This window comes from Phyllostomus hastatus, unplaced genomic scaffold, assembly GCF_019186645.2.
Source record: "Phyllostomus hastatus isolate PE091 unplaced genomic scaffold, TTU_PhHast_1.1 phas_contig_58, whole genome shotgun sequence".
Lineage (NCBI taxonomy): Eukaryota > Metazoa > Chordata > Mammalia > Chiroptera > Phyllostomidae > Phyllostomus > Phyllostomus hastatus.
Window position 1 is genome coordinate 32,336,993 of NW_025333916.1, and position 27,935 is coordinate 32,364,927.

General features: G+C 43.9%; 1 protein-coding gene across 1 annotated transcript; it reads left to right on the forward strand.

The window, feature by feature from the left end:
- The first annotated feature begins 5 nt into the window (after positions 1-5).
- Positions 6-27,536, forward strand: SDHA (succinate dehydrogenase complex flavoprotein subunit A). The gene is made up of 15 exons (XM_045847863.1): positions 6-160; positions 5,653-5,739; positions 6,808-6,969; positions 8,841-8,984; positions 9,507-9,671; positions 10,901-11,049; positions 11,724-11,848; positions 14,035-14,203; positions 15,009-15,204; positions 16,005-16,176; positions 18,731-18,849; positions 23,475-23,586; positions 23,695-23,825; positions 25,848-25,961; positions 27,205-27,536. Exons 1-15 carry the CDS (start codon positions 98-100, stop codon positions 27,289-27,291), a joined length of 1,995 nt encoding a protein of 664 aa, XP_045703819.1. The 5' UTR covers positions 6-97; the 3' UTR covers positions 27,292-27,536.
- The last annotated feature ends 399 nt before the right edge of the window (positions 27,537-27,935 follow it).

Genomic DNA, 27,935 nt, shown 5'->3' on the forward strand with positions numbered 1-27,935 from the left:
AGGCGCAGTGTCTTCTCTCCTGGACTCTGGGCGCGACGAGGTGCGCAGGCGCGGCCTGACCGAGGGGGCTGGTAGCAGTACACTGCAGAGGGTAGACATGTCGGGGGTTCGGGTTGTGTCGCAGCTGCTGCGCGCCAGGCGCTTGGCGCTGAACGGGGCGGTGAGTCGGCATCACGGGCGGGTCCGACCCGGGCTGGGCCGGGGTGGAGCGGGTGGGGGCCGAGGTGGGGGCAGAAGGTCCCCGCCAGACTTTTTCCGAAGCCTGTCGGGCCCCGTCCGGGTGAAGGTCACGATCCCACGAGTCTCCCCGGAACTCGCCTTCGTCCAGGTTGTGAGTGCACGGTCGGGCCGAGGTGACGGGCCTCTGCTCCTGGCACGTGAACATCAAGTGGAGGCGGGTAGCGGCCTGTAGGTGCCCGGGGCCTCGAAATCCGAAAACGTCAGAAGAATTGGGATGGAGGCAGAACCTTGACCGCGGAGGCCGGCAGGGTGGGCCACTCTCTCTACCGTCTGCGGGACCGTTCGGTCCGATCCCCGCAGCTCTGCGGTGGGGCGATGGGGCGATGGGGCGATGGGGCGGCCGGTGGCAGGGTGGGGTTCGAGCCTGTGGCCCCCGGCCCGGCTCTGTCCTTGCCGCCCAAGGCGGGGTGGGGAAACGCCTAACAGCCGCACCTCAGTTTGCCTCGCAACTGTTTGCAAACCCGGGCCCCTTTTCCAGAAAGCACAGATTGTGTGTCCACACTGAGGCCTAGCAAATAAGTTTAGGTCTTTTATTTTGGATTTTGCACTGTGTTCTTCGTGCACACTTTTAAAACTCAGGCGAAGATTTTCAGCGCAAAGACTGAAAACCCGCATTTGGGAGGAGACGCTGGGACATTTGTTTTCCTGCATTATCTGTGGAGGCCGAGGCAGGTGGAGGATTAGCTTTCCTGAGCCCTCCCTTCTGGGTTTGTCACATACACTCCCTACAAGTCCTTCTTCAGAATCGGTAATTTACGGTCTCTGTAAACACACTAAATTGTACAGGATTTAGTTATTTCGTTCTTTTAAATGAAGTCGTTCACCCACCTACTTAGTAATTTACAGCTTAAAAGTTCCAGTAGGAACCAAGGCATTCAACAGTATTGACACTGTACCTGCAGTTTTCTCCTTGAGAAGTATGCACTAAAAATTACGTTAAATGTGAGAGGGTTTAGTCAGCCGTCCCATCCCGCCAACAGTGGAAAGCATTTTAAATACTGTACCGGCTTTCCTGACCAGAGGGCCCCACCCCCGCCCCGCCACCTCCATTTTGGGCTCTAAGATGCAATTAGGTACGGAGTCCAAGTGAAGACTGGGGTTCCATGGGGTATTTTTAGTCCGTCAAACATGCACAAACCTCAAAGTGCTTCCTAGATGTTAAGTGAAGGGACAGATTGGTAACTGGTGGTGACTGGAAAAGGGCTGATAGGTCCGTCTTTCCTCAACGGGACTGGTGCCCAAACATTCCTTACACAACCTAAGACCCCCTCCACCCTTTGGGTGGGTGGGTGAAACTCCCTCACCCACCACACACCCTTTGTCAGTTTATGAAAAGCAAAGTTATCCTTTATCCAGGGAGAACTGGAATTCTGGCTTCTGGCTTGAGCTCCCAGCTGAAAGTGAGAGTAAGGTTCTGAGCACAAGAGGTCAGAGTGTGGAGACCTTTGCTACCAACATGGGTGGAAGTGATCTCTGTCGAATCAGCTATTAGCTGCCCGCTCTTTACCATCATTTTCTCCTTGGATCTTCTCCACTGTCCTGTGTTTAGGTCGTTGTTGTAAACATGGTGGCAAGATGGAGATAGTAAAATTGAACAAGGTGGGCCTGCAATAGATGGTCTTAGGTTTCTAAAATCTTTTTATCTTGATTCTGTCCTCAAGCGATATATTTATTGGCTGGCAGTTAAGATTGGCAAAAACAAAAGCATCAATTTGAAACAATAAAAAAAAGAGAAATTTATGGTGCTGAGAAAGTAGGTACTGAGGATAACTTGAATAAATGCCAGAGAGAATTTTTCTTTATCTCATTTTGTACAATTCTGTGGTGTTTCTAAGTCATTTTAATATTTATAACTGCTTTCAAGTTACAAAATTATCAAACCTGTTTTACCATTATTTTCTTTCCAATTGTCCTAATGCACTGACACAGTTTGCAACTGTTCCAAATAGTTTAATGGAAAGGAAAAAATAAAAGCAAGGATCTCAAATAGTTGTTGCTTGATTACTTCAGGTGGATTTATTATCATACTTGAAAGGCTTTTGCTTGGGGTGCTCTGTTCAGAAACCAGAAGTGGCTGTAGCAAGGTAGTTTTATTTACTTACAGCAAGTAAAAGAAAGGGGATTCAGGGTTAGTATCCAAAGCCCTGCCTCCCCAAAGGGAGGCTTAACCATTGCTTATACACACTATTTGATCAATTACATGTTGATTTCTTCAACATGTAATTTCTGCAACATGTAAATGCAGTTGCAGCATTTATCTGTTATCTGAGTTCTTTCCTCGCCCTATTTACTGCTGCATCTGCAAAATACTGTGCTATATTATACAACATTTAGCAAGAAGTAGCATCTAGAACTGCCCAGACCTTGAGACCTTGTCCAATCTAATTTCTTCGTATATATTGTTCTGAATGTTTTAATGGTGTGTCTAGAATTACGTTGTTTTGCTTCTTAGCATAAGTGCCAGTTGCATAGAGTTTTGTGTTGTGTGTGATGTTTTCCCTGGCTGACTTGAGTAACTGTGTTTCAGTTTTGATATATAACTTGGATATTCACCTAAATTTGGAGTTCCAGAGATTATTTTCCCCTCAGGGGTCCTTAGATAGTAGAGAAAATACAGGATCTGGAGCAGGCAGACCCAAATCCAGAGCTCAGGTACCCTGGGTAGACTCAGTTTCTCTGTGGAGTTAATGAGGATTCTGTGACGTAACGTGTGAAACCTTTGTGTGTGCTCATCTGAGCCAGGGCCCACAGCTTGCAGCCTGTATTATAATCTTGCCAGCTGTATTTCAAGCATCCTGTTTTAAAAATCTGTAAATTTTTAATGAAAATAATTACAGGTAGGTATAAAAAAAGAAAAAAGTCAATCAGTGCAGAAGGTCTTATAAATGAAAATAAGTAAGATCCCTTTTCCCCCCAGACCGGCCCCCCAACGAAGTCAGTTGTGAATTGTTTCTGGTATTGACCCCTGGTATTTACCTCCATGTCTCTAGCTGATATGCAGGTACATTTTTATCCATTTTAGACATGGAGTTTCGCTGGTAAGTAAGGATTTAGTTTACTTAAACCATTCTACTTCCTACATTCTCAGTCTTCCCGATACAGTTAAGCAACCACTTTCAGATCCTCTCTTGGCTAATACTATAGTCGTGTAGATTGTACTTAGGAATGAGTTTCTTGCTCGTGATTCATGGTGTGTTCTGTTAGGTGACGACTTCCCACTTTGCTAGATCGAGGATGTCAGCCTCTGTTCTTCCCCTTCACTCTCCCTTTTACCTCCTGATCCAGGCACCTGTGCTTTGATGCTATTAAAAGGAGTGAGTGTCTTTTAGTTAGTTGTACTTTAGGTAGATTTCCCGATTCTTCACGTTGCCCTTTTAGACAGTGTTTGATGGCTTCTCTTGAAAAAACATGAGATTAGTGAGGGACACAAAATTAGTTTTCTCTAAAGACAGAAACTGGGCTTTAGTTGGACTCTAAAAATTCGAAATTCGACAGTCATCCTCCCACCCCACTCCAGTCAGATTTAGTTACAAAGTTAGTGTCACTAAGGTGTGTGTCTGTTTACTCAGCGTGAATATCCAAACAGGAAATCACAGTTACCTAGGGAATCTCTCTGTTCTGTTTTAATTTGATATTGCAGAATGCACTGTTTTTATTGGTACTATAACCTATATTTATATTGAACTTTATAAAATTTTCAAGAATGGTTGTATTAAAATCCAGTAACTTCATTCTTCATTAAAATATGATTTTACCATTTAAAAAGTTAAATCGAAGCTGAGGAATATTTGTTCTTTTTAGTCCTTTTTAATTCATTTCCTGAAAGAAAACACTAAATTGCCTATGTTGATAAAAACAAGTGTGCTTAAAAATAAATTGGGCATTTTAAGAATATCATTCTTATCAGCCCAGCTCTTTAAAAATCCAAGTGACTACTTTGTAATTGGAGCTATTAAAGTAAACTCAAATATTTGTGCCAGTTATCATTCGGTCTCAGAATTAGAAGAAGCTTTAAAGGTAGGAGCCACCTCCGACTTTTCCTCACAGGAGGTCGAGTCACCGAGCCCTGGTCTCAGTCCTTTCATTTTGCGGGGACAGCCGTTTACAGCAGCTCAGTTAGAGTTCATACTGTGCTTTGCCAGGTTCTCTTCCCTATAATTCCCACTTGTTTATACCACAGGATATTTTTTTTAACCCACAGAATAAATAACATCTCTTCAAATTGCAGAATACCTGAAGGCATCTCTTACATCTCCCTTTGTCGTTGTTGAATGTACTTATTTCCTAAAGCTATTCTTTCTGTAATTTCTAAGACTCATTGGTTTATTTTATAGTCTACTAATATGCAGTCCTCAGAATGGAAAGACATATCCCCTAAGTTAATGGCCATTCTTAGTATATAAAGAATGTTGCCTCTCATGCTGGGCTGTGATTTCATTAGGACCAGTTTTCTCAGGTATGTGTTTATAGGGTGGGGCCATGAAGCTGAGACTTGGAGAACTGTGGAGGTTCTCTAGGGAAAGGCCAGGGACACGTGTCCGGGCAGAGGGGGTGGCTCTGTGGTGTAGACAGATGAGAGGCGGTATGGCTAATGCCTAGTGCAGACGTGGAGAGTGGTGAAGCGGGACTGTGAGCATCTCTGGGCTTGGAATCGTGATTCCTACAGTGAAGGGATGACGGCACTGGTGCCTAAGTGTCACAGCAAGCAGTAGAGCCTCTTCTAGAGCATTGATCTCCTGATACAAAGTCCCGTGCCTTTCCCAAGAACCACAAAGCCTCGCAGATGGGTGGAGCTCCAGTATGAAGAGGGTTATGATGGATTCAGTAAAAGTGTTTCCTGATTGAGTGCGGGCTTCGAACCAAAGCATCACAGTTTCGATTCCCAGTCATGGCACGTGCCTGGGTTGCAGGCCACGGCCCCCAGCAACTGCACATTGATGTTTTTCTCTCTCTCTCTCTCTTTCTCCCTCCCTCCCCTCTCTAAAAATAAATAAGAATAAAATCTTTTAAAAAAATATGTTATTGTACAAAATTTTAAAAAAAAGGTGTTTCCTTATTTGCAAAACTACTGCTTACCACTTAGACAACGTGGATGTCTTCCCATTGTCCACTTAAGTAACATAAATTAAGAAATTAATGTGAAAGTGTACCTGCCTGAGTTAGTAAGTATCCTGTTTGGAAACCAGCCTCACCTAGAAGGGCATTTCCTAGAGTGCCAAATCCCCTGTGGGCTTGCCTGGGTCCTTAGCACCTGCCCTACCCTTCCAAGTTCAGTGCAGACTCGTGGGTGAGGTTTCTAGGTGAGGGGGAGCCCCTGAGTACATTAGAAGGTTAACAGCTTAGTAGAGGAAATTTTCATTACAAGTTCCCAGTACCTTCAAGACACTTAATGCTCTTCATCTGTCTCCGCAGCGGCCGGCAGCAGTGCAGGCGGGACCCCGCGGTTTTCACTTCACTGTGGATGGGAATAAGAGGTCATCTGCTAAAGTTTCAGATGCAGTAAGTTCATGGTTTCTTGTTCCATTGTAAGTGATTTTCTTGGCTTAGAGAGGTAATGAGCTATACCAGTTTTTACTGTATTTGAGTAATATACAGCTCTTATTTAAAGGAAAAAATCTCATTCCAGTGTGTGCCCAGGTTATTTTTTTTTATTGTAGTTAATACTTAATGGAGTACAAATATAAACATAGATATTAGCACTTTTTCTTACAGTTGTCGTGTATCTATAAACCAGATTAAAATTTAAACAAGTAAAATAACAAAATCATCAAAGACAAATGATAGATGCACAGTGTGTACTGTGGTGGATGATAACACCCCGCCCCACACGGGACCATGTGGGCTCTGGTGTTCAGTGGGCTTGTTCACTCTCTGTTGAAGACTCTGAAATTTGCTTACAGGTTCTTTTCTCATAACTTCACAGTAGTTACTGAATACTAGTTGGCACCTTCTCAGTCAAAAATACGTGAGCCTGGAATAGAGTTGTGGTCCTTGGTCCTTCTGTCATCATGCACATGAACTGGAATACGCTTATCTGAAAGAAAACATTTAATTGTAACATGCTTGCTCATGGGAAGCGTGCAGATCACAGTGGAGAATTGTGATCTACACTAAATTCTAAGCTCAGATTCATACACACACCTATAAGTCTATATATAGGTACAAACAAAAAGAAGACAAAGAAGCATGATAATTTAAAAGGAAAGCCAACTTTAGAATTGGTGTTTTGATTGTGTTGGTGCTTTCCTTTGTGTCTATAGCTCCCTGCTTGGAGGTGTACCTTTATGTTTTCAGCATTCCAACTAATGTTGGTTTCCTAGCTCCACAGGGTCAGCTGGCTCTACGCGGTGTGGGTAGAGCTGGCTGGCCCCTTCACAGAGGGTGTGCCCGCCACATCTCAGGACTATAAGTTGGTGGTATTCAGCCTCACACAGGGCAGAGACCTTCTGGGTACTTGGCTTTTTTGTATTTCTTCTTTCATTCCCTTTAAGCCCTTTCACTGTAGCTACAGTCTCTGTGTTCAGCCTAGTTTAATGGGTGATTGACTGGTGAATTTTTCTTTTCCAGATTTCTACACAGTACCCAGTAGTGGATCATGAATTTGATGCAGTGGTGGTTGGCGCTGGAGGGGCAGGCTTGCGAGCTGCATTTGGCCTCTCTGAGGCAGGGTTTAACACGGCCTGTGTTACAAAGCTCTTCCCCACCAGGTCCCACACTGTGGCAGCCCAGGTAAGGAAAGGGGGCTCTCCCAGTGTTTTCGGCACCTGCGAGGCACAGTGCAGTGCAGCCTCTGCCTGAGCAGCCTCCTGCCACAGGCGGCCTTCCCGTCGAGTTCCTTGCACTCACTCGGCCCCACTCCCTTAGGGATCTCTGCCCACACTGCCCCCACTCCCACTGCCTGGGGCCACGTTGTCACTCTTTTTCTGCTCTAGTCACACTCAGGGCTTCTGTGACCATTTCACCTATCCCCCTTCCCCTCTTCTTGGTTTAATTTTCTTCACTGCACTTACCAGTCTGAAATGAGCTTGTCTGTGGGCCTGTTTTTGATCTGCTTTGAGTCTGGTGGTTACTGCTGCATCCCCATTAAATGTGGTGGCGATGAGCTTTGATGATGACATGAATGTGCAAGACAGAAAAACAGTGGCTCTGGATTTAGGGAAGAGGACAAGAGTAAGGTAAAAATTACTCACTCAGTGGTTTCATAATTTTGTTCTTTCATTCTGGCACTGTAGGTGTGTGCAGGTTGCATACAGGTAGTATTCCAAAATCATATTTGACTATCTTTTCTTTATAGAAACAACAGAGTGTGTGGTGCCTTTCCAGGGACCATAAAAGCCACTGTGCTCTGGAACAGTCTGCATTCAGTGTCCAGCAGTGTTCTTCAGGCTGCCCAGATACTTTGTTTTAAGCTATGTTTTGTGAGTTAAAGAATAAATACATACCTTCAGAGAATCCATTGTCTTAAAGGAAAAAGACAAACAAATAATTCTAAATAATATGAAATAAACGTGTTCGGGTACTGCAGTATTAATAAAATAAAAATAATAAGGAAAGGATAGCTTAACTTGCATGTTGGTTCTTGAGAAAAGACGTGGAGTTGGAAGGATGAGACAAGTGGGGGCCCGGGGGAGTCTGAAGAGTACTTCCAGGAATGCCTGGAGATGAGGCACCTGTGGCCCAGGTTCTTACAGACAGCAGCCACACAACAAATAGCATTCATGCATGCACCAGACCAAGTATTTCTGTGTTGTTTTATGCCAGACTTCTGTGGTCTCCTACTTCTCTGATACTTAACGTATTTTATCAGGGTTGTGCTGGGTTTGCAGTTGGAGGGGTTGGAGAAGGGAGGAAGAGAGTAACAAGGTTCCTCACTCTCTGCCAGTGACTCAGTTTGTCCTGACACATAACTTGGGAAACCGAGTCACAGCTACACTAAATGGGGAAGGAATTCCAACATGGGTGCGCTCAATTCAAAAGTTGCGATTGAATAACAATTGGAAAAGGGCGAGGTAAGTTAGGAAATGTGTTTTATGTAAAAAAGATTATCTAAAGAGCATGAAGAATCCAGTTTTAGGTTGGGAAGGAGACGGGCCACCTTCACATTTGTCTCTGAGCTGCATTTTCTGTGCCTCTGAGGGGGGGAGGCAGTGGGGAGATGGCGGGGACCATGCACAGCAGAAGGAAGTGGGGGTGCAGGGAGGTGACTCTGAGTTTGGGGGTTTATTACTTGGCAGTACTTCTCGTCTTCAACATACACCCACGAATGCCATCAAAAACGTTTTGTCGTAAAATCACCCAGATTTGTTGAGTACATTTTATGTGCTGGGTTTGGTGAGAAGTGTTGCACATGTAACCTCTCACTTCATTCTCCAGACAACTCTTCAAGGTGTTCAGCTTTATGTCCTGTTCACAGATACAGAGGCCGAGGGTTGCAGTAACTTGGCCCACGTCGTTAGCTTGGCAAGGGAAGGAGGCATGATTTAGAATCTGTCCTGAAATGCTACCTCACAAGTCCTTGACTTTCTCCAGTTCTGGTTCCTGGGGAGGGGCTGTGGGGCTCCTGTTTGTAGTTACTAAATTTGCTCTGTGTTTTTTTCCAGGGAGGAATCAATGCTGCTCTGGGGAACATGGAGGAGGACAACTGGAGGTGGCACTTCTATGACACTGTGAAGGGCTCTGACTGGCTGGGGGACCAGGATGCCATCCACTACATGACAGAGCAGGCCCCCGCCTCTGTGGTTGAGGTAACGTCCTCACAGTCTATTTTTAATGGTATTGATGCAAGTGTGGTTGACTGATGAGGGTGATGACAAGCCATGTAACAAGGGAAATCTTTTCTGCTATCAGCCATTCATTTAGTACGGAAATATTTCTCTTTCCTGACATGCCAACGGTTTTGTGGAATATGTTGGTGTTGGGTTTGTAGATTTAGGTTGAAGTTTCTCAGAGTAAATTAGCTGTGAGTGTCTTGATTCCTTTAAAGTACTAGGTGTGCCCTGGCTGGTGTGGCTCAGTGGATTGGGTGTGGGCCAGCAAATGGAAAGGTTGCTGGTTTGATTCCCAGTCAGGGCACATGCCGGGGTTGTGGGCCGGGTCCCCACTTGGCGGTGTGCAAGAGGCCAAGTTCCCGTTTGGGGGCTTGTAAGAGGCAATTGATTGATGTTTCTCTCCCTTTCTCCCTTCCTTTTCCCCTCCCTTCCCCTCTCTCTAAAAAATAAATACAATCTCAAAAAAAAAAGTACTAGGTGTTTGTTTTTATTTCACAGCTAGAGAATTACGGCATGCCATTTAGCAGAACCGAGGATGGGAAGATATATCAGCGGGCCTTTGGCGGACAAAGCCTCAAGTTTGGGAAAGGCGGGCAGGCCCATCGGTGCTGCTGCGTGGCTGACCGCACCGGCCACTCACTGCTACATACGTTGTATGGAAGGGTGAGGCTGCCCTGGGTGCCTGGGTGGTGGGACAAGCATGTCGCCATGAGCTGGAGGCAAGCCACCTGTGGATGTGTCAGAGTGTCAGCTTGAGGCGTAGTGCCTTAAAAAGCAACAGAACAACTTGGTAGGCCATGTGTAGTAATTGTGAATAAGAAATAATCTATTTTAGAAAACTAAATCGATAATCATTACATACCAGGTTTGAACTTTTGTAACCTCTCACACCAAAAGTATAGGAGCAGAGTGTGTATCTTAAGGCCCTTTCACCACCTCAGAGTTCATGAACTGATTTGTTTTAATACTTAACTGTCAAAATTGGACCAAGGCTTGGGGGCTACTCGTCACTGGATAATCAGGGCAAACTTGGACACAGCCAGAAAAGCAATATTCTGAGTATTATTGTTTCAGAATAATCAGTATTCTGAACTCTTGTTTACAAATGGTGCAGGTCATTGATATGCAAGTGTTAGGACACCAGTGACTTTTCTGGCCGAGGGTGTTGACAAATATGTGACAGGCCCTGCTCATCCCACAGAATTGTATGTCACGTGAGAAGCAGACTGTTGCATGGGAGACCCTTCTGTGAGCTGAGGGGACCATCAGATGCAGGGTGTGGGCCATTGTCCATTATTGAACATCCTGCTGCCAGAGAAATATGCTTATCTGGGTATCCAGTCCAGCAGCTTCCCACCATGTGTGACCATCACAAATGTGTCTGGTGTGCTGGGGCTGAGTGTTTTGTTTTATTTAAGTGGCTGCATGTGGTTATCAGCTCCTGTATGGTACAGCTCAGCCTAAGTCGAGACCTGTGGTTGGTGGGCCCCAGCTCCAGCATCAAGCCACTTGTGGCCCAAGAGAGCCTGGAAGACTTCTTAGGAAGTGTAGAAAGAAGGGATGTGTTAGCACATTCCCACTCGCTTCCTGGTGTCAGTCTCCTCCCGGCGAGCACTGACGTGTGGGCACCTCTTACGTTTTGTTCACAAGGTGAGAGGAGAGCCCTTTCATGTTGCTTCACGAAAGCAGCAGCGCTGCAGCGGTGTGATTCCGTGTCTGTGACTTGGTTCCAGCCTGGAACTCGCAGGGTCTGCCTGACGGTTTGTTACCCACCACATCAGGGTTTTAACCTGTTCACATGAACAGCATTGTCTTCAATGTTGGCTTAACACCCTACATGCAATCGAAAATGTGGGATCATTTAATTTTTTTAATGTTCTTTTTTTTTTTAGTCTCTGCGGTATGATACCAGCTATTTTGTAGAGTATTTTGCCTTGGATCTCCTGATGGAAAATGGGGAGTGTCGTGGTGTCATCGCACTGTGCATAGAAGACGGGTCCATACATCGCATAAGAGCAAAGAACACTGTGATTGCTACTGGGTAGGAATCTAATTTTTAATGTATTTCATTTCTCTGTGAAGCAGTTGAATTTCAGAGGTTTTTAATCTTGATAAAAGCAGAGGCATTTTGGACATGTGGTTCAGACACAGGCTGTCTCTTAGCCTGTGAGAGCCATCACTTTTGCCAGCCTCAGTTCCTCCTCTCTCAAGGGGGCGACAGTAGCACCCGCCTCTGAGGTGGGTAAGAAAGTGTCTCATCATCAGTGTGCAGTGGGGAGGACCCTTGAGGAAACTGAGGACTAGAGAGTCACAGAACACTGGGAATAACAACTCTATTGCTTTGATGGATACTGTTTTTGGTCAGATAAGTGCTCTTTGTTCACATGATGAAAATATGTAAATTCCATTTTATACCATCAGTCTGTTATTTTAATCCCTTAAAAAGGTGAATCCGTAAACATTTAAAACTTTCATTGTAAAAGTGATACATGCTTATCATAAGCGAAATCTCTCAGATATCACACAGGTAGTAGAGTACAAATGGGAGAACCTTCTCTGTCCTGGGCTCCCCTCCCACTTGTCCAGAGTAGTGTGTGTGCAGGGCAGCTCTGGCGGTGCCGCGTGGGCTGCTGTCCACTTGATGCCGTTAGGAGGTTCCGCCGGGGCGCCGTGTGGAACCACCCCCCTCTCTGAGCCGGCTTGTCTGTTTTCCAGAGGCTACGGGCGCACCTACTTCAGCTGCACGTCTGCCCACACCAGCACCGGCGATGGCACCGCCATGATCACCAGGGCCGGCCTCCCCTGCCAGGACTTGGAGTTCGTTCAGTTCCACCCCACAGGTAGAAAGGGGCTGCCGTTGTGGAACCAAAGCTCTGTGTCTTTTAAGCACTCAGTGCCTATGGAATGCTCCTCTGCAGTTCCTGTACAGACTTGCCTGTGTTCTCTTCTCTCAGGACCTAACTTGTTGTCACCTCCTTGTAGACTGTCCCTGCTTCACTCGGGGCGGTGGAGGTCCCAGCTTAGCTGAACCTTGCCCAGGCGTACTTAGTCGTAAAGCAGCGGTTGTTTCAGGGTCCTTTTCCCCGCTGGATTGTCAGCTCCGGAGGTGGGAGCAGGTCTCTCTCGTTTACTGCTGTGTTCTCAGCACCTGGCTCCTGGTTAGACCTCAGTCAGGTTTTACTGAGTGAATATCCTGAAAGCGAGGGAGAATACATGGGACCAGAAAAGTGGCACTGGTATATTTCAGTTTGTGGGGAGAACATCAGGCTGCCACAGTGACAGTGCCGTCAGGGTGTAGCTGTGACACACGCAGGACTCCCTGAGGTGCTGATGAGTGAGGGTGCCGGTCATGGTGGAGATGAGCTCCCCTTGGGTCATCGGGCATTACAAGTGTGGGATTCGGACCGTATGAGTGCGGTCTTGGCTAGGATGGCAGGTTTGAGAGATTCGCAGAGTAGTTATCCATAAGTGAATCTCAGAATCTGCCTCTTGGGAGATCAGTCTCATCCCAACCTTTCTTTCTAGGCGGATTTACTGGCCCATCAGCCCCGGAGACTCCACACACAGGAGCTGTGGCCACCGTGCTAAGAGCTAGACCTGTGTTTTCTCTTTGATCTTTGTCGGTGTGTTCTTTCTGACCCCTGGCAGGGATGGGAGATAAATAATATGTTGGGTGGTTTTATAATTACTGGTTTGAACCAGACTTTTGAATTCCCCTTATGATTTATTAAAGCTCCATTTCTCATGCATCCTATTCAGTGTGTGAGAAATAAACCACTGGAAAAAATGGTATTGAAAGTAGGAACACTGAAAAGCAAGTGAAATGTAAGAATTTGCATTCTTGTTTTAAAAGCAAGCTAACTCTTGTGGTGTGTGAATGAAAGTGTTAGCTGTCAAATTATGTTATATATCTGTCTTCTTGGTAAAACTGGAGCATGGCTTGGCATTCCTCATTTTCATTACATTGAGGACCAAGTTGAGGAGAAGGGAGCAGATCTCGTGTGTTTCCAGGAGTGAGTTTGGGCTCTGCCCTTCCCCGCTGTGGGATGTTGGGCAGCTACTGAGCTTTAATTGTCCTTTTCTGAAACTGGGGATAATATTGCTTGGAATCACTGTATATTAGAACCAAGTACAATGTTAAGTATTAACTATATATGATTACCGTTACTGGTATTTGGTTACTTTATATTATTTTTTATTTATTCATTTTATAGAGAGAGAGAAGGAAGAGAGAGAGAAACATTGATTTGTTTGTTCCACTGATTTGTGCATTCGTTGGTTGATTCTTGTATGTGCCCTGACCGAGGATTGAACCTGCAACCTTGGTGTATGGGGATGATGCTCTAACTGACTGAGCTACCTGGCCCAGGTGGTATTTGGTTACTTTAGATCAAACTTTCCAAGCTCTCTATATATCTCTCTCTCTGGTTTTTTTTTTTTTTTTGGTTTTTTTTTTGTTTTTTTACCTAAGTTAGTCACCACAATTTCTGGGTGCAAAAGGGTATTCAGAAATTAAAATAAAACCTGAGATATGCCCTGGCTGGCGTAGCTCCGTGGATTGAGCTCGGGCTGCGAACCAAAGTGTCGCAGGTTCGATTCCCAGTCAGGGCACATGCCTGGGTTGCAGGCTATGACTCCCAGCAATCACACACTGATGTTTCTCTCTCTCTCTTTCTCCCTCCATTCCCTCTCTGAAAATAAATAAATAAAATCTTTAAAAAAAAAACCCTGAGATATGTAACACATACTTAGTTGTTTTGAAAGGTTAAAATGCAGTGAAAAATCAGAGTACTCAGCAGGGCTGCATCGTTGTCTGCGGTAGCTGTCCTTCCTCCTCACTGCAGTCTTATCAGTGCCTTTGTTACAGAAACTTCCTACTTACTATTCTTTCACTTTCTTTCTGTCTTACTTACACTGTTGACTTTAATGTCCTTTCCATGCCCTTTACCATTTTCACCCCAAAAAATATTTGCACAGGTGTAGCATTGTCAGATTACACATATTTAATTAACTGGGTTCTTTGCAGGCATATACGGTGCCGGTTGTCTCATCACGGAAGGATGCCGTGGAGAAGGTGGAATTCTCATTAACAGTCAAGGCGAGAGGTTCATGGAGCGATATGCCCCAGTCGCAAAGGACCTGGCCTCCAGAGACGTCGTTTCTCGGTCCATGACTCTGGAAATCCGTGAAGGAAGGTCTGTGCGATTATCACCAAAGGTGTCTGAGTGCACGTGCATGCAGGCACAGCCTCCTTTCTCTTCGGTGGCTGTTGTTCACGTCTGTCTTTTAACATGGGCTGGTCTGGCTTCTGTGTGAGTTCAGCACCCACCCCCACTTCTGTGTAGGCAGGTGGGCCTTTGCCTATGCTACTTCTGGCTGTTGTCTGTTAGTTTAGGTCTCTCTAAAGAGTTACATTTTGAGAAGGTTAGCCAGTTTGATCTAAATCTTTCTCAAATCTTTGGAACGTATTTGTGTGAGTGTGTGGTAGAGACAGTGTTGGAGAGGTAAGATCGGAGACCCCCAGCTGGAAGGTAGTGTGTGAGCCTTTGCTGTTGTATTGTGTGTTAACCCCCGTTTTGGTACCTTCAGGGTGTGTGGGCTGTTTGTTCTTTGACAAGGCAGCTTTAGCCTCCTTACTATGCCTTACTGTGGTGGCATGTCAAATATCTGCCGGTATGCCTTTGGAGGTTTTACATTTTTATGTAAAAAAAATGAGAAGTCAAATGATTTTGGAGTATTTGGCATAAAAGGACTTTCTAATGCATTACTCCAGAAAAGTATAGTAAACTCTGAGGCCAGCGTGTCTGTCTGTGGTGGTCATGGCTGTGTCCAGCATCTGCAGTCCACCCTGGCACATAATCGGTGCTTAGAAAAGACAAGAAAACCGGGTTTTATTTAGTGTCAAAACTGGGGAGCCTCATGTGCTGTCATGATTTCATAGTGTCATGCTTTCTGTAACCGCTGTTCTTTGATTTATGTTGTACTGTCCTTTTTGACCAGAGGCTGTGGCCCGGAGAAAGATCACGTCTACCTGCAGTTGCACCACCTGCCCCCGGAGCAGCTGGCCATCCGCCTGCCTGGCATTTCGGAGACGGCCATGATCTTTGCGGGTGTGGACGTCACCAAGGAGCCGATCCCTGTCCTTCCCACTGTGCATTATAACATGGGCGGCATTCCCACCAACTACAAGGGGCAGGTGATTACACGGCAGGGAAGAGGATGGGGGTAGTGGGCCCACTTTGCAGTTGTCCCTTTAGGTCTTAGAGGAAAAGGCAGGTATCTTTCTCAAAAAAGTACTGTTCGGCTGAACTTTCTTGAAGTTGCTGTTAACTGGAGAGCAGAAGAAGCCCCTACTTATATTCCAGTTTTTACGTTCACTCCTTAGCAACAATTCTGAATATTTACCGGTCCCTCCTTAGTAAATAGTCATGAATATCATTTATACTTTTTTCCTTTATGATTTTAGGTTATTTTTTACAGTGTCCTTGTAAATTGTGTGTTCTTTACAATTAATATGTTTGGGTGTTTTGCAGTTCACAGAGAGCTTTGCAATCACTTTATTGTAGTTCCTTCTCAGGTGAGGTGATCAGAATTGTATTCTCACTTCGTAAATGAGTAATAAGTTGGAAGAATCGGAATTATAACTCAAGTCTTCCACCTCATAGTTGAGTGTTCCCATACCCTGCTGTGCTCCCTTCATCTGAATCCAGAATCAGAGGATGGGAGTAGAGGGGGTCAAGTCAGGTGATGGCTGAGGCTCCTGATGAGAATTAGTTGTGGGACTGAAATCACAGGTGCTGCCATTTGGGTCCTTTGACCTCAGCCCAGGGTCACTGAGTGTCCTGAGGCAGAGGGAGGAGGCTGGGCAGATAGGTCCAGAGGGTTCCCTGCAGACGAGAGAAGACCCTGTCCTTGCTCTGACCCACAGCATGGCTGCTGCCTGTGGGGAAGAGCCTGTGCGAACTGCACTCTTCCTCTTTACTCCCTTTCCTGCAGGTTCTGAGGCATGTGAACGGCCAGGACCAGGTCGTGCCCGGCCTGTACGCCTGTGGGGAGGCTGCCTGCGCTTCCGTGCATGGTGCCAACCGTCTTGGGGCAAACTCACTTTTGGACTTGGTCGTCTTTGGCCGGGCATGTGCCCTGAGTATCGCAGAGTCCTGTAGACCCGGTATGTTTTCTACAAGTAGCTGGCTGGAGTGTTTCAGGGGGCAAAAGGTTACAAAGTCAAGGTCTGTAATTGGAGATTTCCTTAATCATATAGTGGCAGTCTAGTTTTCCCCTGGAAGGGTGGAAACGAATTCAGAGGTTTACATGGTGGCACACTGGAGCCTGGACACAGGCTGCGGGGGGGTCTTAACAGTTAAAAGGGTGACATGTTTGATCAAAACTTTTTTTGCAGTTAATATGTTCTGTTTAGAAAAATCACTGTTAGGAAATTGTTATTTGGAGGGGAAGTTTATCACATATTACTTGCTTGATATACATTGCTTGCATTGAAATATTTTAAGTCATAGGTATAAGTGAATATATATTTTTTGGTACTTATAGAAAAGTGGTTTATAATTTAGGCCATTCTAAAAACAGAGTGTAACTAAAGGAGGAAGGGCTGATTGATTGCAGGTAAAGCAAAGGCTGGGGTCACGGCTCTCCCCGTTCGGTGATAGAATAGGTGTTAAGCAGTGATTTTCTTCTCGTGGTAATTTTAAATATTCACAGAGGAAAAAACACTGTGCTGAAAGTGCAAATCTACACATCGTACCACTGAGGCAGGTCAGGTAGTTGCTCTGACCTTCCACACCGTCCTCTCATCGGTTGCCTCGCCCCGTTGGTCCAGAACAGCAGTGTGAGGTGGAGACACTCTTCCGAGGCAAGGCTGGCAGGATCCCTGGGCCCCGACTCTGCATTACATTTCACCGGTGTTAACTGTTCAGTGTCAGTGTCACTGTTCTTGTCAAACAGAGATTTCTGTACAGATTTTAAATTGGTCAAAGTGATGCTATGAAAACAGTACAGTCTTGCTAACCACTAATTAAACATAACCCTTAGCATAGCAAGATGCTCTCCCCCCTTTTGTATCTGCAGGTATCAAGGTATACATAATAAAAAGGACAGTTACATGTTCAGAGTCACTTTGATGCTCTGTCCACAGCTCCAGGCTGAAACGCAGGGGCGGGACCTTGTCTTCAGTCCTTGTTGCAATGGCAGAAACTAAACCCGCCTTGTCCAACTCCAGATCTGGTGCTCATTTCACTGCCAGGGAGCCTGATACCAAATCTTCCAAAGCAAAGCAGAAAACTTTAGGTTCCCTTGCTTTGAAAATGAGAAAAAGGAACCTTCAGAAGTATACCTTATACTTCCATGTCTGAAGGGTCAGTGCATACTTAAAATGCTCTTAACTCAGCAATGAAAAGGAACAGACGACAAATACGTGCATCAACATGAATGAACCTCAGTGTGTTAGGCTCTGTGACCCAGGTTCAAAAGACTACATTTGACTGATTCTGTTTATATAACATTTTGAAAAAGGCAAAACCAGGGACTGAGATGGATCCGTGGTTGCCAGGGACTTTATCCTGCTTGAGGTGGGGCTTGTGCATCCCCCTATCCAAACTTGCAAAGCTCTGCACTAAAACTGGTATTGTGCCTTAATTATACTTTGAGTTTTGAAAGTTCAGAAAGAACAGGAGAAATGTTTGTACCACTGTTTCCCTCAAAATATGAATATTTTAAACATTAATGTGATTAAACCCTGTTCTGTGTCTTAATTATGGTAGTTATGGGAATCTGTGTGTGTATTAAAATGTGTAATGCTGTGTACCTGAAAAACAATCAATTTTACTAAATGATAATTTTTTTAAGATTTTATTTATTTACTTTTGGTGAGAGGCGGAGGCAGGGAGAAAGGGAGAGAAACAGCAATGTGTGAGAGATACATTGATCGGTTGTCTCTTACACGCCCCCAACTGGGGACCTGGCCCACAATGCAGGCATGTGCCCCGACCAGGAATTGAACCAGGGATCTTTTGGCTTGCAGGCCAGCACTCAATCCACTGAGCCACACCAGCCAAGGCTAAATGATAGTATCTTAAAACATTAAAAACAAAAGTAGATGGAACACCTGCCTGCCTAGAAGAGCTCAGAGACCACAGAGTGGCCAGTGTCCCTGCTTTATCTGTGGCCCTTTGTCTCCTGTGTTTCATATCTCCTACATGTATCACGTGCTGCATAAAATGCATTTAAAAAGATCCTTCCCCAAAAAGCCTTGTCCTCAAAATATTTATCTTTGTTGAAAGTCAAGAACAGCAAACCTTGAGGTGTAGTTAAGTGGGTATAAGGTTCAGGGTTAACAAGAGTTATAAACACAGCTAGCCAGGCCAGTGAGGGGGGAAGGAGGGGTTGGTTGATTTGCCGAGAATATGCCACTTTTTAAACCTAAAAAGTGGTTTCTTTAGTTCATTTAAAACTTACTTACTGGACACCTACTCTTTGCCAGAAATTTTGTCTTTATGTTTACTCTTTGACCCCAAGCCAACAGAAGGTTCCTCAGGTATAGGGTGGTCCAGATGGAGTTACAGGTGCGTTTTCAAACTCCCTAAAAGGTATAATACCTTTTGGTGTCATTCATTTCATCTGGGGTTTTTTTTGTTTTTGTTTTTGTTTTTGTTTTTGTTTTTGTTTTTTCAGTGTTTTTCAGAAGTTAAATTCTAGCTTTTCTTTTTTAGGAGATAAAGTTCCCCCTATTAAAGCAAATGCTGGAGAAGAATCTGTCACGAATCTTGACAAATTGAGATTTGCTGATGGAAGCATAAGAACATCAGAATTACGACTCAACATGCAGAAGGTAAGAACCTGGACACGCTCTGCAGTGAGCAGGCTGGTTGCATCAATAGCCCTGTTCTGGGGTTTGGTGTAAACAGCAGAAGAACATATTCCTTGCTGTATCAAATAGGAGTAAGAACGAAATTAAATAAGATAAAAGTGCATGTCTTTCTACATAGGAGGCTGGAGGTAGTGGCCAAGGGCAGGCAGTAGCAACTGCAGCAACAGAGACTCAGCCTTCTCTCGTGAGCTCGAGGATACTTGCCCGCGGGCTTCTTCCCTCACACCAGCTCTGCCCATCCTGTCTGTGTCACAGCCTAAAGGAGGAGGGGCAGTGGAAGGTCTGAGCTCAGTTCCTAGCTGGAAGCTTCCTTTTAGCAGTCTTCCTTTAAGCTCAGCACTTCCCTCTGTTGAGAAATTAATCCCATCATCACACCTAACTTCCTCTGGGAAATGCCTTTATACTGGGCCATTGATGCCTGTAAGCAAAGTCAGGAAGAGGGGAGCGTGGATCGTGCTTGGGAACTGTAATTTGTGCATCGATGGCTAGCAGAGTGTTTACTTTTTAGATCAGCATGTCTGGTGGAACAGTCTACGGGGGTGGAAACGTTCCATATCTTTGACCATATGTGACTGCGGAGCACGTGAAATGTAGCCAGTCTGACTAAGGAACTGAATTTTAAGTTTATTTAATTTCAATTTTAATGTAAATAGGTACATGCCGTTAGTGGCTACTGCGTTGGATAGTAGAGGTTTAGATCAATAAAAATAATACCTAAAATAGCTAGGAATCTATCAAACTGTTTTAATACAGGGATTCTTGGCCCGTGTATGAGATCTCTGTCCACCTGAAATTTGCAAGAATTTCTGTGTGGAGACATTTTCTGAAAAGAAGGCCCTTGCTTTAGTCACATTTTGAAAGAAATCTAGTGGCATATAACACAGTTAACACCAAAAAAAGAAGAAAGTAAGTTGCATACGGCCATGTAACTTCTGTCTGCAGGTGAGACTGGGCTTTAGGGAGGCTTCATGGCCTGGTAAGGAAAAAAAGTGTGAGGGAAAGAACAGAAGTATGCTTACAGAAAACCAGTTAAGTGATACTCTGTAGGACTTCTGTAGGGTACTGCTGGCAGGGCCAGCTAGGACTGATGTGACCGTTGTGTTATACAGGCAATGGGAGTGGCGAACCTGGTAGAGACTTTGACGTAGGAAGCACTAGAGGCATTCCCATCAAATACTGTGTGCCAAGGGCAATGTTCTAGATGCCAGAGTCGACACTGTGGAGTTTACATTTGAGAGGTGGATGGGTTTTTGTTTTGTTTTGTTTTTTCAGCTTATTCTAGCTGATACAGTAAGAAACAAAAAAGAAATTAGGTGTGTATTGAAAAGAATAGATAAAAGTTATCATTCCTTACAGATATGATTGCCTAAGAATTCCAAGCAATAAGCTGAAAAACTAATAAAAACAGTGCGGCAATGAAGTTAAGGTGTCTGGATAAAAGATTCATGTACAAAAATCAGTAGCTTTCCTTCTGCAGTAATCCATTCAGAAGTTAATATCTCATCCTCAGTGCAGCCAAAACATTTAAATGCCTCAAATAAACCTAACCTGTTCACCCTTTGTAAAAAGGGGGTGGAAAAACTATACTGCTGAAGAAGTGAAAAAATAACTACATTGTAAGACAGTTTTTTCATTTGCTCATCCTGAGATGAAAGACTGACATTAGAGAGGTGCATCGTTCTAAGGAAGTAGGTGATAAGCCTAAATAGAATTAAATTATAAAACTACATTAGTGCGATATTGGTAGAGGGAGAGACATCTAGTTAAGTAGAACAAAATCAAGTCCAGAAATTAGCCTCTCGGTTCATGCTGGGATTTAGCATATGATAAAGGAGTTTTTCAAGAGTGATGAAAAGCCATTTAGTAAATGATAGGAAACAAAGCAGATTCTACTTCTCCTCACGCTAAAATAACTTTCAAGTTTATTTCATATCACATTTCTTACGAGCATGAACAGTAAAACTCTGAAGGTATTTAATATATGAGAAGCTTCTACAGAATTACCAGCAGAGCAAGCAGGGAGGGTCCCCAGGCCTCTTCACAGCCTGCCACCTCAGTACCCATCACTTCATCTCAGCACTTCTGAGTTTGCATCGCCAAGGGGGCATCTGCTGGCTCTGGTGACATTTCACACCAGACCTTGTGAGGAGTGAGAAGGTGTCTTATAGCCCTCAAGGAGCTGCTGTCTCCTTGGGCACTTGAGGGTGGAGAGTTTATGCCCTTTCTGCCACCATGTATCAAAAGCTTTAATCAAAACTTTATCATGACATTTATTTATGATAAAAATTTAACAAAGTGGGCATAGAAGAACATATCTCAACAAAATGAAGGCCATAAATGACAAGGCCATGGCTTACATCATACTCAACAGTGAAAGGCTGGGGACTTTTCCTCTGACGTTAGGAACAGAGGAGCATGCTCACTCTTACCACTTGGATTCAGCACCTACTGGAAGTCCTATCAGAGCAGTCAGGCAAGAAAAAAGAACTAAAATGTATCCAAATTAGAAAAGAAGAAATAAAACTGTCACTGTTTGCAGATGACATGATACCATATGTAGAGAACTCTAAAGATTCCTCCTAAAAACTAGAACTAATAAGTCACTAAAGTTGCAGCATACACAATCAACATAGAAAAATCTGTAGCATTTCTATTTACTCGTAACGAACTCTCAGAAAGAAAAATTCAGAAAATGACCCCATTTACATTTTCATCAAAGTGAATAAAATACGTAGGAGTAAACGTAACCAAGGAGGTGATAAACCCCTATACTGAAAACTGTAACACGTGGATGAATAAAATTAGAGAAGACACAAATAAATGGAGAGAGGGTTTGTACTCATGGATAGTAAGAATTAATATTGTTAAAATGTCCGTACTACCCAAAGGAATCTGTAGCTTCAGTGCAATTCCATTCAAAATTCCAATGGCATTTTTCACATAAATCAAATAATCCTAAAATTTATATGGAACCCACAAACGACCCTGAATAGCCACAGTAATCTTGAAAAGGAAGAACAAACTGGAGATATCACACTATGATTTCAAATTATATTACAAAGCTATAGTAATCAAAGCATTAAGCATGGTGTTGGCATAAAAACAGATGTATAGAGTAGTGGGATAGAATAGATTAATAACCCATGCATATATGGTCAATGAATTTATGACAGAGGAGCCAAGCGTTCACAGTGGGCAAAGCACAGGTCCTTCAGTACATGGTGTTGGGAAAATTGGACAGCCACAGGCGAAAGAATGACACTGGATCACTGTCTCACACCACACACAAACATTGACTCAGAAATGAATTAAAGACTTGAATGTAAGACTTGAAACCGTAAAGCTCAAAGAAAACAGGGAGTGAGCTTCTTGACATCAATCTGAGCTATGATTTTTGGGATCTGACAGCAGAAGCAAATAAGCATAAACAAGTGGGACTACATCAAACTAAAAAGCTTCTGCACAGCAAAGGAAACCATCAACAAAATGAAAAGGTAACCTATAGAATGGAAGAAAGTAATTGCAAATCATATGTCTAATAAGGGACCAATATATGAATATATATAGAACTCACACAACTTAATAGCAAAAAAAAAATCTGATATAAAAATGGGCAGAAGATCCTAATAGACATTTTTTCAAAGAAGACATAGGAATGGTCAACAGGTACATGAAAGGATGCCTCACACTAGTAATCATCAGAGAGTCAAGGAAATGCAAGTCTAAACCACAATGCAGTGTTACCTCTCACCTGTCAGAGCGACTACCATCAAAAGATAAGAAATAATTGTTGGCAAGGATGTGGAGAAAAGGGCATCCTGACGCATGGTTGGTAGGAATATAAGTTGGTGCAGCTACTATAGAAAATAGTATGGAACTTTCTCAAAAAATTAAAATGGAGCTACTGTTGATTTAGCAATTCTACTTCTAGGTATTTATCCAAAGAAATAACACCGAGTTGAAGGGATACATGCCCCTTTGTTTTCATTGCAGCAGCATTTACAGTTTGCGAGGTCATGAAAATGTTGACAGATAAGTGGATAAAGATGAGGCACATATGTACAGCGGAATATTATTTAGCCATAAAAAAAGAAGAAAGTTCTGCCATGTACAACATGATGAACCTGGGAGGGTATTAGACTAGGTGAAATACGTCAGAGAAAGACAGTTACCATATACTCTTATATGTGGAACCTTAAAACACACAATAACGGAGTTCATAGGTACAGAGAACAGATTGGTGTTTGCCAGAGGTAGGGAGTGAGCAAAATGAGTGAAAGTGGTCACAGTGTACAAATTCCCAGTTAAAAATAACTAAGTCCTGGGGACATAATGTACATCATGGTGACTGTAGTTAATAATACTATATTGCATATTTGAAAGTTGCTGAAACTATCTCACAAATAAAAAAACAGTTTAAAATTCAGAGTAGTAAGCACGGTCTGGATTTCTTAGTTTTTCTGTTTAATTTACATAAATATTTTACAAAAAATGAAATGCACAAGAGGAAAATCAGAAGGTTCAGCAGTTTTTGGTATGGCTTCTTTGTGTGGATAAAAGTCTCCCAGTGACACTTTGTGTTACAGTCAATGCAGAATCATGCTGCAGTGTTCCGTGTGGGCAGCGTCTTACAGGAAGGCTGTGAGAAAATCAGCCAGCTCTATGGGGACCTGAAGCACGTGAAGACCTTTGACAGAGGTGAGCAGTCCCTAGGCCCCTGCACACGGTTGGGGTGCAGGGCGTCCTGTTCAGCGATGACTTAGCCCCATCCTGTCTGTCCCTCATGGGTGCCTTTTGTGTCCCCAGGAATGGTCTGGAACACTGACCTGGTAGAGACCTTGGAGCTGCAGAACCTGATGCTCTGCGCACTTCAGACCATTTATGGAGCAGAGGCCAGGAAGGAGTCCCGTGGTGCCCATGCCCGGGAAGACTACAAGGTGCGCTTTCGTGACACACTCGCGTGCACCCGGTGTCCTCCCCATGGGCTTCACTCGGTCCCTGACACACCTTGCAGCTTCTCCTCATTTTACTCCATTTTGATTAAAATGAGAAAAGTAAATTGAGAAACTTGCCTTTTCTTTCCTCCTGGTAACTTTTACACCTGTGTTCTCACTGTATTTGTACCACAGAACTTTTTTCTGGCTTTGGGTCAGCATCTCCTGCCGCCAACGCTGGCATCTCTAGGCAGAGCGCACTTTTCCTCACTAGGGTGAAGATTAGCCTGCAGCCTGTGTACTGTTGCCAGAAAATGCTACCTTAGGGATTGAAAATGATGAGTAAATCATCATTCTGGGCCTGTGATCATGGGTCCTCATCTTGGGGCCACTCATTTTTTAAAGAAGCTGATTTTTATATAGAGCACACTTGAGAGATTCTGCCAGAAAAGAGCACTCAGTTTATCAGAGCAAGAAGTCATGGACAGAGGAGCTTGGGGCAAATGCCACTTACGGATGAACAACATTGGCAAGCCCTGGGCCACTTCCCTCGGACAGGCAGAGTCCAGAACAATGGCGGGGTCCCTGATAGTCGTGCCAGTCTACCCGGCAGGGTGGGTGGGGAGTTGGCTAAGCAATAGTGTCTTGATTTACTGTGAAATTTTATTGACTCTCCACCCGTTGGGGCTGGACTAGATCCAGTGTTTACATGGGGTGATGGAAGAGATTGGTAAACACATTTGTTGTGTGTACAGAAGGACTAGAAGCTTCTCTCCGGGTTGGCAGCTCTTGTGGCTGCAATGGAGGCTTCTTTTCGTTCAGTCAAATAGCATGTAGAACCCACTCACCCTAGGAGAGCATGCCCCATCCTTACAGGCTTAGAGGAGACTGTGCTGTGGCTTGCTTGCCCCTAGCGAGGTAACAGGTCTCACCTGTACCCCCTTTCCCCCATGCACCCACTTGCCTCACTCCACAGAAATAGCAAGTAATTAGATCTTTTGGGGTTTTATTTGAAGAGGCTCTTGTATGGCTTATCTACCACCATGTGCAAGGTACCTTAATACCATCCAGTTTCTCTTGAAGAGATTTTGAAAATTTTAATTTACAGTCAACTCTCAGTTCCTGAACGTCTCCCATCTCAAAATAGTTTGGTTCTCAACCAAGTCATTCATGGAAAAAATGTCTCAGTTGTCAAATAAAACTTCGGTTCTCACCCCAACAACTCTTTCATGCTCATAACCTGTACGATCAGTCATGTGTCTTTTAGGTGACAAAGGAGAGAACATGCAAGTATGAGTGTGATTCAGTTTTTGAATAAATGGCTTCTTGAACAGCCTTCTGGAATCAATTAAGTTTGAGAACCAAGGTTCTACTGTAATTGCTAAGATTGAAGCATTTAAATAAAAAGGGCTGAAAGAAGTTGAAATCTCCCAGAGTACAGAGTAAAAAGATAAAGAGGAACTACTTGATAAACTTTTAAGTGCACAAAAGCACAGGAGGAACTCGGGACCCTCCCTGCCAGTGCAAACCCACTGCCTGGCTGTGTGGCTTGACCTCAAGGTCCTGACCTCATTAGCCCTTTGGCTGTGGTGGAAATGGGATGACTAACACTTAGGGATCTGGGATGGGCTAGTACAGAGTGAGGGGCTTACCAGTAACTATGGAGGCTGGTGGCTGGCATGTCATGGTTCTCCCTTCCCCTGCATCTGGTACTTAGTTGCACCCTGTTACATGCTATGTGTGCTTTTAGATGAGATGTACACAAGTGGTTTTTATTAGGAATAATAAAGGGGTAGATATGGGTTGGAAATGGGTTGGAAGGTCCTGGCTCTCTGAACAAAGTGTGCTTAGTGCAGTGGGACCTCTTTGTTGGGGGGATGTGGGGTTCATATCAGACCAGTCTCTCATGTATGATTTTAATGAGTTTGCCATGTTTTGTGGTTATATTGCTGTTAGAGTACTAAGGAATTTGGAATGTAATTATTAATGGTGTTTTCTGAAATAAACTTACTTTCTCGGCCTCAGGTGCGGGTTGATGAGTATGACTATTCCAAGCCCATCCAGGGGCAGCAGAAGAAGCCATTTGAGCAGCACTGGAGGAAGCACACCCTTTCCTATGTTGATATCCAGACTGGGAAGGTAGGTGGGGACTGTGGTTTGCTCATGTGTGCACAAAGACATGGCATTTGATGCACTGGGAGAAGCACCATGGATTTAAATCGACTGCTGATAAGTTTGAGACACCACTGAAAAAGACACTGTCAGCCAGGCTTCTGCCTGGAAACAGAATCCAGCTTGGGCGGGTGTACAGAAGGGCTGGCTTTCCACAGCTTTGGTGCTGAGCAGGGAGTAAGCACTCAAGGCCTGGTGGCGGGGCTAAAATGGTGATTCCTGACCCCATGGAGAGTGGGGGGTGGGGCAGGAAAATACTCCTTTACCCCTCCCCTCCCATTGGCTAGACCACCTGGAAGCAGTCTCGGGGAAGCCCAGAGGTGCTTGGAGCAAGCAGAGACAGGGTGGCGTGGGCAGGTCCTAGGAATGCCCCCTGAGATTGCAATGGAGGCTCCTGGTTTTACCCACTGGGCATTTTTGCCACATGCTAACATTTAGAAATAATTAAAATACAAAGCATTTACTCCTATGCATTTTTTAGCTTGTAAGGATAGTCTTGATTCTTTATCTGGGTATTTAGAACCAGCTGTATTCTGTGGTCATCACTTACTATAATTTAATCCAGTCAGTCAGTCATGGTCATACTTTTTCATGAAGGCTATTTTCTGGTTGTATAGGAAGATGTTGGACCTCCCTCTCTCAGTACAACCCTATTTTTAGTAATGTTTGGGGGTTTTGATGATTGTTAAAGAAATACATGCTCATGTTAGAAAGTACAGAAGGTACAAAAAGAATAAAGAAAATGAACAGTTATAAGTTCACCAATTAGAAATATCCTTTATTGTCATTTTGATATATTTCCTTTGTATATGTGTACATTCTTTTCCTTGTGTGTGTGTGTACAAATACTCAGTTACTAGTAGAAAAAAATGGAAGAAAACACAGTATAAAGCTATTTCAAGTATGACAGTACATACAGGGTTTTACCTACTTTTTAGACATTTTTGTGAAGCATCAAGAATTGTGTAGTCATTTTAGTTGCTGTGTTCTATTACACAGATTTACTGTAATTACGTGGCTAGTTCCCTGCTGTGCATTTAGATCATTTTTGAGTTTGTTGTTGAAAAATACACCCTGCATACCTTTGTTTTTCAGTGTCTGCATATTTGTCTATGAATCTATTTTTATAGTTAATTGTTCAAAAGAACATAAGACAGTTGTTGTTAGTACATCTTTGTGTCTCAACTTACCACTGACTCTTCTGTTTAAGGTCTCGCTGGAATACAGACCTGTGATCGACAGAACTTTAAATGAGTCTGACTGTGCCACAGTGCCCCCAGCCATTCGCTCCTACTGATGAGACTGGAGTTGACCTGCTTTTGTAATTATGTATAATAGCTCACGTGTTCAGAATGTAACTGTATGAAAAATCTCTGCTCTAGTGAATAAGGAGGGCCATCACAATAGAGGTCGTCTACCCAGTGGTCAGCAGCTTGCCAGTAATTAAAGCCAAAAGGGTTACGCTTGCCTTTATCCCTTGTCTCATTTTTGTGAAATAATGAAAGTTGGCAGGACTCCTAAATAAAACATGTTACAAACTGAGGTGGACGTAAATGGATTTCTTGCCTCCCCACTTCTTTCAGGTGTCACTGGTGATCACCAGTTCTTGTCTCAGTGTCAGCTTCTCTGGAATCCAACAAGGCAGTATGTTCATTCATATCAGATCCTATTTCTCAGTTTTAGAGATTGTCTTAAAATTCTTAAAGTTTGTAAATATGTTAAATATTTACATGATTTCAAAGTCTGTTGTATTCAGAGCTCACCTCCTTAATTGTCCCTGTGCCCTCTCTCTGCCCCCCAGATTATCACTTTATTTTTCTAGTGTTTTAAGAAGAAAAGAAAGCAAATAGATACTTGCATTATATAAACCATGTACCCTGGGGTTAGTTATTTCTCATCATCAATAGAGTTGCTCTCATTCCTTGGCACGGCTTCACAGCA